Source organism: Pristis pectinata, chromosome 32 (genome assembly GCF_009764475.1).
Source record: "Pristis pectinata isolate sPriPec2 chromosome 32, sPriPec2.1.pri, whole genome shotgun sequence".
Taxonomy (NCBI): Eukaryota; Metazoa; Chordata; class Chondrichthyes; order Rhinopristiformes; family Pristidae; genus Pristis; species Pristis pectinata.
In genome coordinates, this window is record NC_067436.1 from 3,730,052 (window position 1) to 3,745,383 (window position 15,332).

Consider the following 15,332-nt stretch of genomic DNA (forward strand, 5'->3'; position numbering starts at 1 on the left):
AGGGAGTTGTGGGCATGCTATATTGGCGCCAGAAGCGTGGCGACACTTGCGGGCTGCCCCCAGAACACTCTAAGCAAAACATGTATTTCACTGTGTGTTTCGATGTACATGTGACTAATAAAGATATCTTATCTTAGCTAGTAAGTGTGGGGCTTCTGCGTTCACCTGCATATCCCAAACTTGCCAGCAAGACCCAAACCATCTTGAGCTTCACTAGAATTTAGTTGTTAAAACACCAGATGGAAACATGTAATCCAGGTGCACATAAGAAGCTTCAATAATTAGCCTTTCATCACAATTTGCAAAAAAAAACTAGATATACAAATTCCTTTGATCTCCTAACAGTCAGAAACTGTATTCTAAATAGCCCACATGCTGCTTTTTCACACCTTTACCTCACATGCACAATACAGGAAGTTTATGTTACCACATTTTCCCTCCATTAAAGCATAAATACTTGCCATAGAATTGAAACATTTGTTAAAGGTTTTCATCTTTGCTACTCTGGAAACTTTAACTTTTGCACTGTTGGGCAGCAACCTGGTTATTAAACGTACCACCACATTGTTTAACCAAAACAAGTCAACACATTGGGGCAAGTTCTTAGACAGCTCTAGTTACATCACAGGTCATTCTAGAAATTAAGTGCACCTGGTCAAGTGAATTTGAGTTGTTATTCTAGGCACAAGCCCTTATACTGAATAGCTACCTTTAATATAGTGTGGGAAGTAGGCAAAGTCCGTTCAGCTCTACCACCCAACCTCATACAACTCACCTTCAAAAGCTATCCAACTCTTTCCCTCATCCCACTTGTACAGAAACAGTAAATATCATGACTTGATTTGGCTATATTATTAAATTATACAAATAAGATTGAATTATCCCTGACATGATTAGTGCACATTCGCCATGCAATGTTCCTTTTGGAGTACAGCGGGGGCAAATTAGTCAAAACTGTCTCAGAAAAATTTTTCACATACAAGGATGTGTAATACCTGCTCAAAGCTTCAGTTGCAACTAAAGTTTGTAAGAGGAGGGCTTGTGATAATAATGGTTGATTGTGTTACAGTGCAATAGTAGTGCACGTATTCGAATGGATTAGAATTTAGGCCATTAAATGAGGCCATCATTTAATTCAAGTTTTCTTTGAAACCATTCTAGAAGACCAGTTTTCTCCTATGTTATTAGCAGGCAAAAGTAGAAACAACAGTCAAAGTACACACAAACTGGCTCTGCAAGAAATCTTTCTTTTATCAGAGGTCAAGGAACAATAAATTTCCCACTTTGATGGACAAGTGTTGCATACGAGGTATAAAATTCTTAAGAGTTCCAGTTTCACTGCAGCAACACCTCAGTACTTGGAAGTGGCAAGCAGACAAAACTAATGAGGTGCTGTCAAAAAAAAAAGATAAAATAGGAAGAGAGGGAGAGAGAGAAATTGGGGGGGAGGGGGAAGAAGGGAGACAGAGGGAGAAGAAAGGGGTAGGAAGACAGAGGGAGGAGGAAGTGAGGGGAAAAAAAAAGGTAGAGAAGAATAAAAGCAGAAAAGAAATAAAGAATCTCCAAGCAAGTTTGCTCATTGCATCATTCTGTGACATCTGCCAACAAAGTTGGCAAAAATTGGAGAACAAAATTAAGGGTGATCCTTGTAAATTCTGTAATTGCTGAAGAGGATTTTTCACACCTGGGCATAGGGCAACTTATGACATATTTTTTATTCTACCTTAAATGTAACCATCAAAACAGACAGTCAGAATGGAGCAAATAAAATGATTATTGGAAATTCAAGAATTGGAAAAGCTAGGCATCGCTAAAACAATAATAAATTCACTTCAGAGAAAGAGGGGGAAAACAGTAGTTCTTGCAATTGTAGTATGCCAAAAGCATGCTATATGGTTGTTGCCAAACATGTCAACCACCATTTTAGTCATGGGCTTTCCGCTGTAAAGTTTGAAATTGCAGAGGGATTACTGATTCAGTGTTAAACAGTGATGCACTGCAGAGGAACCATGGTGGGTGGGGGTTAGGACACAAATCTCACAACTTCTCTTGGTTGGATATCAGTCCAAACCAATGAAACAAGCTTGTCCTAGGAATGCCCAGAAATATCCCTATCTAGCTTCTAAAAGCAGCATTGCACCCAGAATGACATCATTTGACATGCATCTCATGTTGAAATCATGCTGATGCACACACAACCATGACACACACCAAAAATGGTGGTTAGTGTTTGGTTCCAATAGAAGTCCGTTGTCAATCACATAGCATTGAGATAAATTGAACCAATCAAATTTCTAGGCCATTATTCCTTTAACCATTAGCCTACTTCCTTCTCAGTTGCCTACAAGTGTTGAGAAGGGAAGAACCAGATTAATCAATCAAGTTCATGCACCTGAAGGGCATGAGAAAAGGGCATAAAATGAATCTGTAATACAATTAACCAAAAACTGTTTTACTAATATAGATATATTCAACTTCATTTTTGTAAAGATGGCAAGAAAAACAGTATTATAAATATGATTTAAGGCTAAATATTTAGCATATTCTGCATACATATTTTGCAGACCCTCTCCCTGCTTCAATCTGAGGTTCCCATCTGTTTTAAGAAGACCACTGTCATCCCAATACCTAAGAAAAACAAGGTAACATGCCTTAATGACTACTGACCAGTGGCTCTGACGTCCACCATTATGAAGTGCTTCGAGAGGCTGGTCATGGCACGCTTTAACTCCAGCCTCCTGGAAAACCTCAACCCATTGCAATTCGCCTACCGCCAAAACAGGTCCACAGTGAATGCCATCTCCCTGCACTCATCTCTGGAGCATTTGGACAGTAAAAACACCTACGTTAGACTATTGTTTTTTTGACTTCAGCTCCGCCTTCAATACTATAATTCCAAACAAACTCATCACCAAACTCAGATCTGGGACGCAACACCTCCCTCTGCAACTGGATCCTTCACTGTCTGACCAACTGACAGCAATCAGTGAGGATAGGCAGCAACGCCTCCAGCACGATTATTCTCAACACTGGTGCCCCACAAGGCCGCATCCTCAGCCCTCTACTCTGGTCTCTTATATACTCACGACTGCATGGCCAGATTCTGCTCTATTTCCATCTACAAGTTTGCAGATGATACCACCGTAGTGGGCCGTATCTCAAACAACGATGAGTCGGAGTACAGCAAAGATATAGAGAGCTTAGTGACATGGTGTCATGACAACAACTTTTCTCTCAATGTCAGCAAAGAAGAGCTGGTTATTGACCAGGAAAGGGGGCGGTGTACATGCACCTGTCCACATCAATGGTTCTGAGGTCGAGAGGGTTAAGACTTCCAAATTCCTTGGAGCGAATATCACCAATAGCCTGTCCTGGTCCAACCATGGAGATACTACAGCCAAGAAAGCTCACTAGCACCTCTACTTCCTCAGGAGGTTAAAGAAATTTGGCATGTCCCCTTTGACACTCACCAACTTTTATCGATGCACCATAGAAAACATCCTATTTGGATGCTTCATGGCTTGGTAAGGCAACTGCTCTCACCAGGACCCCAAGAAACTGCAGAGAGTTGTGGACACAGCCTAGCACATCACAGAAACCAGCCTCCCCCTCATGAACTGTCTACACCTCTCGTTGCCTTGGTGAAGCAGCCAGCATAATTAAAGACCCCACCCACCCAGGATATTCGCTCTTCTCCCATCAGGCAGAAGATACAGGAGGCTGAGGGCACATACCACCAGGTTCAAGGACAACTTCTATCCCACTGTTATAAGACTATTGAATGTTCCCTTATATGATAAGATGGACTCTTGACCTTACAATCTACCTTGTTATGACCTTGCACTTTTTTGTCTACCTGCACTCCACTTTCACTGTAGCTGTGATACTTCATTCTGTATTCTGTTCTTGTTTTTACCTTGTACTATCTGAATACACTATGTAATGAATTGATCTATGTGAATGGTATACAAGACAGGATTTTCACGGTACCTTGGTACAAGTGAAAATAATAAACCAATACCATATCAGAGTAAGAAAAACTGCTATCTAATTCAGTCTGCACTGAGCCACAGCAACAAAATGAAATGCACTATTTGTAAATAAAAAGCAGCCAGTGCTTGTATATACAAAAAGGCAGATTACATACTTTAAGACATTTAATTTTGGCATGTACAGACATTTGTACTTGCACAATTAACATTTCTGATTGCTGGTTTCATGAGATGCTATCTCATTAACTCAGATATTAAAGCTGTAAGTGAAAATAAGAATTCACCAATAAAGCTAAGCAACACTCAGAATTTCATCTAACAATGTAATTAGCAAGCCTACAGACCAAAAATATTCTGATAATATTGGAAGGAATCACATTTTCTCAGGGAAGAGAAGCAAAAGTTACAGAAAGCACTTATGGTAGAGCATAAAACAGAATGGCTGGTTTCAGTGCTTCCAACTATTTTTTTAAAGAAGACACAAGAGGCTGCAGATGCTGGAATCTGCAGCAACACACGAGATGCCTGAGGAACTCAGTGGGTCAAGATGCTGCTCGACACGCTGAGTTCCTCCAGTATCTTGTGTGTATTAAGCTTTAAGATTGTTTTTATATTGTACAAGAGTAAAGTCAGCAACTACAGTTCCAGATATAAAAGGGTCTCATTGAGCTGCCTAAACACTAAATAAAGATAACAATTTCCACAATCAGTACATCAGCTTAGAAATTCAGATTCTTTTCTTACCGTGTGAAAGAGCCAAACAGTGGCTGTCGCCTATTGAGAGGTCAACTATTCTTGTGGTAGCTAGTTCCTCAATAAGTTTGGGTCTCAAAGCTGTAGCTTCTGAAGAGCCACATCCAAGACAAGCACCACAGCCCCAAGCATACACCTAAGAGGTAAAATTCAGCAAACATGATATCATGGCAAAATTAATTCAGAATGCAACTTTTTCTTACAATATGAAGTCTCTGTGTTACCTGTAACATTAAAAGATGGGTCTGCATGTGTGCATCAATCACTACAAATCTAGCAAACAAATTAGGAATCAAAATTAAGGACAATGTTTACTTCTTTGTTATATTCCCCAAGACCTTTCTCTGTCCAGAGCAGAAGGGAATGTTTATGCATATTTTAACGTTACCTATCTCAGAGATTGTTCTTCTGACTTGCCTGCAGCCACAATGGGGAAATGAAACTGGAAAATGAGAAATGACCACTTGTTCAGGTACTAGCCACTAGAACTGTAATAAATCAGAAAATCTTTTGGCCATTGCTACACCAACAATAAATTCATCAAATAGTACATATTCACTGTTAGAAGGGAATAAAGAAGAACACACCTCCTTTAACCACACGGAGGGGAAAAGCTGTCTAAAGTGCTGAGAAGGGAAACATCAAATTGATTCAATTGATTTCCTGCACCTGAAGCACTGTGTGCAAGAGCAAAAAAAAAGTTTTATTTTGGGGGAAGTAACAGCAGTATACTCATTGTTACATGCTTTCAGAATCCTGGGCTAACCCACCATGAAAATATGATCAATGGTATAACATCAATTCTGCAAGAATATACAAAGGAACCATTTTTTCTTTAACAATGTATTATGTAATATTAAATTCCACACATGTTCTTGTATACTAACCAAAACAGCTCAAATGTTCAGCGTTTTCTTTATCCAGCTTGCTAAACCCTCTTCCCCTCCTGCTCGGAATCTTCTCTCAAAGCTCAGCTTTGCACAGATTCCTTCTACGCTTCAAACACCTCACTGGACTCTTCTCTCCCTCCACATCAGAACTGCTCATCAAAACTTGGCTGTCCCTTGACCTTCCCAGGTTCACTTTTCTAATCAACCTAAATCTTGCAGCCTAAGGAAATCTGTCATCCTTAGCCGATCCAGCCATTATGCAACTCCAGGACACCAATGTAGTTGATTCCTAAATGCCTTCTGAAATGGCATAGCAAGTCACTCAATTCAAGGGCAATTAGGGTTAGGATTAAATGCTGGCCTTGTCAACAATGCCCAAATCTTCCCAAAATGAATAAACAAAGAAAATTACCAAAACCACAGGGGACTGACAAACAGTCCTCCCAGACCCATGCTTTTCTCCACGGATGCTGCCCAGCCTGCTGAGTTCTTCCAGCACCATAGTGTTTTTCAAAGAGTAAAGGACAAATTGATATAGCTGAAGATTAAAAAGGCATAAGAAAGTTTGCCTGGCACATTTACAACAACTAATGAAACAAAAATCTAGAAACTGATCTCAGAGTCAGAGTTATACCACACAGGAACAGGCCCTGGGTCCAACTCACCCAACTAGAGACAAATTAACTGCATGACAAACAGTGGGAAAAAAACAAGAAAATGAAAGATGGAGAAGGGAAGAAAGATTAGGAAAGTTTAAGAAAAACAATGCAACAGCGATAAAGGAAATTAAATAGCAATGAAACAAATAGAGACTATTACATGAATTGAGGCAACTTTGCTGATGAAAATAATAAAATTTGGTTTAAAAGATTTAGTTCGAAGACCAATATCATGCTACTAAAGATATTAATGTCTTTATTATATTTGGCTGGAATTACTTTTGACATACTGAAATCATCTCTGTAAAATTCTTCATTTATCTCCATGCTCATGCTGATACTTTATAGGTGATATACTGCTGGGGCAAGTAGGCATAGATCATGGATATCACCTTGCCCCTCTGTCCATCTTCCAAAGATAAACTTCATGCTTCATGACACTGATTATTTTAGTAAAAACATCACACTCACTATTTACATAATCTTTCTGAAAGCAAAAATAACTGCAATAAAAAGGTTATTCAGATCTACTAACCTGGCCTGTTGATGTCAAAGCAAGTGAAGATTGGCTTCCAGCACACACTTTACGAATAAACATTCCTTGCAAGGCTTCAATAACCTTGGGTTTATAAACTCTGTTAGTATCACCATGACCCAGTTTGCCTAGTAAGATAAATCAGGTCAATGATTACCAAGACAATTTGCAGATATATTCAATATATTGGGCAATATGATCTTTTACATGAGAACCTATTGAGACAATGAAACAGAAAGACAGCCTGGTTTTATTAAGAGAAAAGAAGGGTTGATTGGCCAGTGGTGGCATGTGGTGTCCCAGAATGGTTTGTGAAGGCTGACACAGTTGAACTCAAAGAAACATGCTTTATCACCAACACCCCAGACTCCCCTATCATCTTCGCCGTTTCATCTGCACCAAACGTGCACAGTGATATTTCGTCAGGTGTAGGACAGAGGTGATTCTGCAAGTCCTCAACATCAGTTCCACATCCTAAGAAATCTTACATCCTTAGGTCAAACATAGACAAAGAAACCTTCTCATTGCCACCTACCATTCAGTATTCATACTGAGCTCCACTCATGAAGCAGCACCATGGGCATGGAATAGACTCTGGGAGGGAACTTCAATGTTCATCACCAGGAATGGTTCAGTATCAGCAGTACTGAATGAGTTAGATGAGTCCTGAAAACTATAATTGCCTACAGCTGGTGGCAAGAGAAAAAAAAAGAGGGGACAAACATATCTGACCCCACCCTCACCAATCTGCTGTTGTAGATGCATCTGTCCAGCATCCAGTCTTTATGCAAACGAAATCCTTTCCTCACAATAAGAATGTAGTCCATTGTGTTACCACCATGCTAGTCAGGATTTCATGCAAAGGGTAGAAAAGCATGCAAGGAGCAGCACCGGGCATGTCCAAAAATAAAGTGCTGACACTGTTGCTGCAGTACAGAATTACATGCATGCTAAACTCATAAGGGCTAAGTAATCAGATTTGGTCATGGATGAAGATGGACCATTAAACAAGTAGGTGGAGGAGGCATCTCCATGAACATCCCCATCACTGATGAAAACAGAATCATTAATTGCACGTAAAAGACAAGGCTGAGGCAAGCAGAAATTTCTTCAAGCAGAAATTTAAAGCTGACGATCTACCTCATCCCTCATAGGATAGCTTTTAGACAATTCAATTCATTTCACATCATTTCAAGACAAAGATGAGTGGTCTTCCAAAGAAGTACTCCAGAACTAGCCATACCTCCAGCCAAGTTGTTCCAATACATCTACAACACCATCATCACCACACAACATGGAAAATTACAAAGCCAATCAGGCCATTCTCATTTATCAGTTAGAGGAATGGTGCAGTGATCAATAATGAAGGAAGGCCTCAGACTCCACATTAGCACTAAGACAGAGTAGAGCTTTCCAAATAATGCCAAACCTAATCAGTTTTCCAGTCAAGATATGTTTCAGTGTTCATTGAGAGCCCCACATGCATGGTTGTATTTTGCATATATGACAGATAATTTGAGGCTCGTGGATGCCATTTGACAATACTGCACATCTTTGCAGTTGCCATGGCACTAACACAGAAGTGTTAATAAATGTGGCCCATAGTCTTCTGCCTAGAGCTCAAAATGGTCTTATGGTCCTCATAATCAGCTCAAGCATGTACTTTATTTTTGGCATTTTAAAAAAAAATATTTAAAATAACAGAACCTTGCAATTGAATCAATGAATTGATTGGAAATTCAATTATAATACTTAGAATTTTATGTGTTACATTTGAAATGTAATCAACCACCAATGAACTGGAGGGCCCTAGGGAGTTTTGAGGAAATGAAGGACCTCGGTGTACACGTCCAACAATCCCTGAAAACAGCAGCACAGGTAGATAAGGTGGTGAAGGCAGCATATGGGATACTTGCCTTCATTAGCCAGGGAATACAAGAGCAGGGAGGTAAACATTGGTTAGGCCATAGCTGGAGGACTGTGTACATTTCTCGTCACCACACTATAGAAAGGATGTGATTGCACTGGAGAGGGCACAGAGGAGATTCACTACGATGTTGTCTGGGATGCAGCATTTCAATTAATAGACTAGGTGGGCTGGATTTGTTTTCCTTGGAGCAAAGGAGGCAGAGAGGGAATTGACAGAGATATACAAATTATGAGGGGCATAAATACAAAAGATAGTAGGTAACTTTTCTCTATAGTAGAGATATCTAGAACTAGAGGGCATAGGTTTAGGTTAAATGGCAAGAGGTATAGAAGGGATCAGAGGTAGAACTTTTTCACCCTCAGGGTGAGTGGAATCTAGAATACATCGCCTGAGTAAGTGGCAGTGGCAGGCACTCTCACACTTAAGTATCTGGGAATCACCAATGCACAGAAGGTAAAGACCAAGTGCTGGTAAATGGGATTAGTATACATAGATACTTGATGGTTGGGATGGACATGGTTTGCCAAGGGGCTTATTCCTGTACACTCACTGACTAAAGAAATACATACAATGATTACAGTTGATACACATTTTCTGTAACATATATTCTACCACAATTTATTTTTCTGGAAGTTTATTGCAGTAAGACTGTTACTTACCATTGTCACCTCCCCCAAAAGACCATGCTGTTCTTCCATCTTTAGATAATGCAATGGTATGCGAGCTTCCACAAGATACTTCACCTACATTGCTGATATCCTTCACCAAAGTGGGGATGTTACGACTATTGCTATCACCGTGGCCTATTGAAAAGGAAAAGTGATAATATGCCATCATTTTGTTTTAAATCTCATAAGTACATTTGCCATTCAAAATAAAGTGTCCAAAGCACAGTTTCCAAATTTTAATGCAAATAATGAAACGAGTGCATTTCCCAAATCTTGAGTAATACTTGCAAATCATTGGTCATGAAATATAAGGGACTTAAGTAAACTTAAATGAACTAAGGAATAATGATCCAGTGATTACATTACTAGACCAGTGAACATATTGTCATACAATAACAATAGTGGTTCCTAACAGTGGCTCTCTGCCATTTTCTCAAAGACAATTATTCTTATCAACAACCCTTATGTCCTCTATATAATCTTTTTAAAACAAGAGACAGACAGTGGAGTGTTAAATGATCTCATATTTAAGTAGGGTAGGTTGAGGTAGTGCATGGAAATGACTGAGATGTAACATTTCAACAAAAGATAAATTGAGATTGGTGCTGCATTAGATGAAGATCTGGAGATAAAAAAAACCAATGCTTATAATGACGACGCAAATATATAATCCAAAACGCCTTCAGATCAAATGTGATACAAAAGTCATAAACAATGGATCATACACCAACAGGAAAACATAGGTAATAAACTCAGTAAAACAAGAATGAGAAAGGCGATAAGCGATATGTTGAATACATTCCTTACACAAGGTTGGTGGACAACTAATTTTTGTACATAGGGCTAAACCATCCAAAATAATAAATTATGAATTATGCCAGAATTGAAAGCTTTAAGTATCTGTAGGGCTTCTGGCTCAAAGGAAGAAATCACAAAATTCCTAATCTGCCGACTTTTGTGATTGACCATGAAATTGAAAGGGCTGGAGGACGGCAAATATAGTTTCCACATACATAAATGAAGACTTGAAAGAATCATTTAAGGTCTGGTAACACGAATTCTACATTGGGAATATGGTCACATTCCACAGGATGCTATACATATTCAAAGAGCAGTCAGCACAGTTATAAAAGGAATATATCAAGTCTTCCAAACACACAGATTTTTGAGGTAGTTACTGCAATGCAGGGCAAAAGCAATACAGTAGATTTAGTTTATTTGTCTTTGGGAAAGACATTCCTCACAGCTGGATTTTTGTGAATAGTGGAAAATGTGAAATAAAAAGGATACTGGCCTAGAGACTAAAATCACACAAAAACAAACAAAACTGCAGATGTAGGAATCTGAAATAAAAACAGAACTGCTGGACTAACTCCGCAACATTTGTGGAATCTGGCCCTGACTCCCATTTTCTCTTTCCATAAATGCTCCTTGATTGGTTGAGTTCTTCCAGCATTTCTGTTATTGCTTCGCACATGGAAATGTGTTAAAATGGCCCCTTTAATGGAAGGCTCCACCAAATTGTACTGGTGTTGTTAGTGTGTGATTTTCACGTACATACCACATGTAGGAACTTATGTTCAGGGAGAATCAGTTTCAATGCTTTCCTTGTTAATGTACATTAGAGTCATAAAATTTGCCCCATCTGGCAACAAATGGGACGGTTACGTTAACATACTATCACAGCACCCACACAGAAATCTCCCACTATACACACATTTCCAGCTACTCAGTTATGGCAGATACATCACCACACACACATTGAAACATATTCATGAATGCTCTTCCCCACTTCTTGCAGGAGAAGGTAGCATGAATGTTCCAGCAGTAGTGACAAACCGAGCCAAGTGAGACTCAGGCTAAATCATCTGGGGGGGGGGGGGGGGGGGGGTGTGGAAACACCTATAAGAATTCAATTATTCCAAAGCCAGCAAAGAAATGGGAATAACTGAAGATGACAGCATATCTAATCCTCCTTCATACACACCATAATTTTTTCTTCCCTTATAACAGGTGGTTTAAGCATACCATTCTCCCCATTCCCACTCCTCCTCACACTATGACTATAACTTTATCCTTCCTATTTCAAAAGGGTACCACCTACACAGTACTGGTAGCTGAGCCACCAGAGTAAGAAGGAGATGACAACAGCACTGCTTCACTCCATCAGACAATCTCATCCATCAGCTCAAATCCAGGCACTTTGTGCATAGTAGAGGCAGGAAATGTTGAGACACAATGCAAAGTTGATTGCTGCCAGACAAAAGGAAAAGAACAGCTAGTGTGCCAGGTCTCTCTGGAGTACTATGATAAGGGCTATGGAGACAAAAGAGACTGCAGAATCTGGAATCTGGAGCAAAATATAAACTGCTGCAAGAACTCACTGGGTCAAACAGCATCCGTGGAAGCAAAAGGGACATGTTGACATTTCAAGTTGCCATTTTAAGTTGAGACTCAGCATTGGGCCTTTTATTTTGAAAACACAAGTCTCTGCCTCAACTGGAAGGGCCGTTTAGGTCCCTGGATGGCGGCAAAGAAGGTTGTGTAGGGGCAAGTGTTGTACCTCATATGGTTTGCAGGGGAAAGTGCAGAGTGGACCAGGGAGTCAGAGTGAACAGTCCCTGTGGAAAGCAGAAGGGGTGAGGTATAGAAAAGAGGGGAAGATGTGACCAGTGATGAGATCCTGTTGGAGCTGGCGGAAATGGCAAAGGATGGTATGCTGGATGCAGAGGATTAGTGGTGTGAAAGGTGAGGATTAGGGGAATTTTTTCTGTCTGTGGTGAGGCTGGGTGATAAAGGGAAAGCATTTGAGGGCTCCATCAACTATAGTAGAAAAGGATCCCACGTTTTCATAAGTCCTAGAGCAGAAAGTCTATACAATCCTGATGCAGGGTCTTACTCAAAACATCCACACATTGTTTTTGCCTCCACAGATGCTGCTTGACCTGCTGAGTTCTTCAAGCAGTTTACTTTTAAATCCAGGCCATCTAAAACAAAATTGATGAACTAAAAACGAGACTTACCTGTCAAAGGGTACTGCTGTGTGCTCTGTCTCACGGAAATGTGGCTTACACCTGACTGTGCCATACAACTCAAGGATTTCTCAATTCATCGAATGGACCGTACGGAGTCCTTGGGCAAAGTAAGAGGTGAAGAAGTCTGCTTCCTAAACAACTGCTTGTGATACTCAGAAGTTACAGTCCTGGTGAGTTCCTGCACTCTGAATATTTAACGATAAAGTGATGCCCATACTACCTGCCATGGGAGTTCACTTCAGTTATCCTAGCCGCAGTCTACATTGCACCCCAACGGACGTGATGGCTATACGCAATGAACTATACTCCGTGATCAACAGCCTTGAAACAGGATACCCTGAGGCCCTCTTTATCACTGCAGGTGACTTCAACCAGTTCAACTTCAAGAGTGTGGTACCAAAATACTACCAAACATCCTCGATTATTGCTATATAACCATCAAGATGCCTAGCGATCTATCCCCCTACCCACACTTTGGTAAATCAGACCACCAGCAGCAAGTGTGTAGAGGACTGTGTACCAAACAGGTCAATCCAGGTGTTCCCAAACTGGAAACATGGATGAACCAGGAGATCCACTCCTGTAGAAGTTCAGGACTACAGCATTCAAATCAGGTAACCCTGACCTATACAAGAAATCGAGATACAACCTTCGTAAAGCTATCAGGGTTTAATGGCCTATAAAACAGCCTCCAATACACCTGTACCCACAGTCACCATCGCAGACATCAGATCTGAACCTGCGGAAAGCATCTGGCCCAGATGGAGTTCTCGGCTATGTCCTTAGATCTTGTGCAGATCAGCTGGCGGTGGTATTTGCAGACATTTTTAACCTCTCCCTGCTTCAATCTGAGGTTCCCACCCACTTTAAAAAGATCACCGTCATCCCAGTACCTAAGAAAATCAAGGTAACGTGCCTTAATGACTAATCACCTGGTGGCTCTGACATCCACCATCATGAAGTGCTTCAAGAGGCTGGTCATGGCACCCCAGCCTCCTAGACAACCTCAACCCATTGCAATTCACCTACCGCTGAAACAGGTCCACGGCAGATGCAATCTCACTGGCACTACACTCATCTCTGGAGCATCTGAATAATAAATACACCTACAAAAGACTATTATTTATTAACTACACCTCTGCCTTCAGTACCATAATTCCAAGCAAACTCATCTCAAATCTCCTAGAACTGGGACTCAACCCCCATTTGCAACTGGATCCTTGCACTGTACTTTGTAAATGTAATACTATTTTTTGCATTTTGTTATTGCTTTTCAGTTGTACTACCTTGGTGTGCTGATGTGTGATGAAATGATCTGTATGGACAGCATGCGAAACAAAATTTTCCCACTGTTACTCAGTATATATGACAATAATAAACCAACTTCAATTTTAATGACAAAGGCTATAATGTCTGAAGGAACATGTGGCCTGTCTGAAAGCACACGAGATGTGTAGCAGGTATCCAGCTCCAATTTTGCACATCTTTTCATGAAGCTTTGTGTTCATCATTCACCCTTTTCAGCATAGAAATAGTGGCCAATTGCATGACAGCACAACAGGGTCCAACCATGGTGCAATGACTGAAGAGGTCACCATTATAGCACAGGCAGAAAACATCCAATGCACCAATATTGCTATGCAATCTCCAGCTCCTACTATCAAATACCAAAGTCATGCCACATTTAAACACAAGGAGCAACACACAAAATGCTGGAGGAACTTGGTGGGTAAAGTAGCATCTATGGAGGGAAACGGACAGTCCATAGAAGCTGCCTGACCCACTGAGTTCCTCCAGCATTTTGTGCATTGCTCCAGATTCCAGCATTTGCAGTCTCTTGTGCCTAGATGCAAACACACTGTGTGTCTCTTCAGTCCTTGATATTACAAACTGAACCCCAGGGAGATAGGCAAGCCCTGACAGCACATCCATGACCTCATGGCTACACTTTTAATTGCAATTCCCAGAGGCTGCCCTGAAGTGAAATACTATGGCAACAGGGATAGTTTTCCTCACCCTGGAGCCACCCATCCAATTCATACATGAACTAAAATAAGGGAAGGACTGCACACGACTTCAGCATGCTACCAAGGTGCACAGGCATTGTCTATAAGGATGGAGTGTCAATGACCACACATTATCTGCATCTTCAGGAGTGCAAGCTTTTCTAACTGATGAAGAGCTCCAGGTTGATACGTGGAACACAAAGTACCAAGGGTTCAATTTATCACTCCCTGACTATTACAGTAACAAGCCTGCAATCTGGGCAAAGCGGTGTCCCCATGGTGCATGGCATTCTCTGGATATAGTTTCCCCTCCTCCACCAGAGAGTATCCATGACATAATATACACAAACATGCTGGAAACTGGTGATAAGAACCAACGCCATTAAGTTCAGTGCAGCAACTGACCTTAATTTCCATGTGTCAGGGCTGAAGCCCTAGGATGAATAGAAGGCTGCAGCTCTGACACGATGACTGTCAATATCCCCTTCGCACATCTTGGCCTTCAGATGCACAGCCCCTACAATTCCTCTTGGGGAATAGATCCTACAGACTAGAATCCCTCCTCCCAGCAGGACCACAAGTAGAGCACCCTCATTTATGTTCTGAAAGTTGCCTTCAAAATCGTCTGAAATCCCCAAAGAAGTTGCAGGTACAAAATACTCTGTGGTCGATTCCAATGAGTTCAGATTGAACTGACTCTGCAACACACTGCCTCTTCAGAAATGCAGATGCAAGGCTCTTTCCTGCTGCATCTAGCTTTCGTGTGTTGTCTACACTGTGGGGTAATTGCATAAGAGCGAATCCATTTCACAGAAGTGAGGTTAATTGTGAGTTGCTCAACAACTGACATCATTCCTACATACT

The 15,332-nt window shown here is 40.8% G+C and overlaps 1 protein-coding gene across 19 annotated transcripts in view; it reads right to left on the minus strand.

Annotated features, from left to right (window-relative positions):
• herc1 (HECT and RLD domain containing E3 ubiquitin protein ligase family member 1) overlaps positions 1–15,332 on the minus strand; it is a 278,704-nt gene that overhangs the window by 211,647 nt on the left and 51,725 nt on the right. For 16 of the 19 annotated variants that reach the window (XM_052042323.1, XM_052042326.1, XM_052042332.1 and 13 more), the window contains exons 7-9: positions 9,419–9,562; positions 6,830–6,957; positions 4,737–4,881 (exon numbers count right to left, since the gene is read on the minus strand). The exons of 1 other annotated variant lie outside the window; for it this stretch is intronic. In XM_052042323.1, the coding sequence (XP_051898283.1) occupies positions 4,737–4,881; positions 6,830–6,957; positions 9,419–9,562 (417 nt within the window). The remainder of the gene's footprint in view (positions 1–4,736; positions 4,882–6,829; positions 6,958–9,418; positions 9,563–15,332) is intronic. 2 more of the 19 variants (XM_052042327.1, XM_052042322.1) reach the window with 2 other exon arrangements.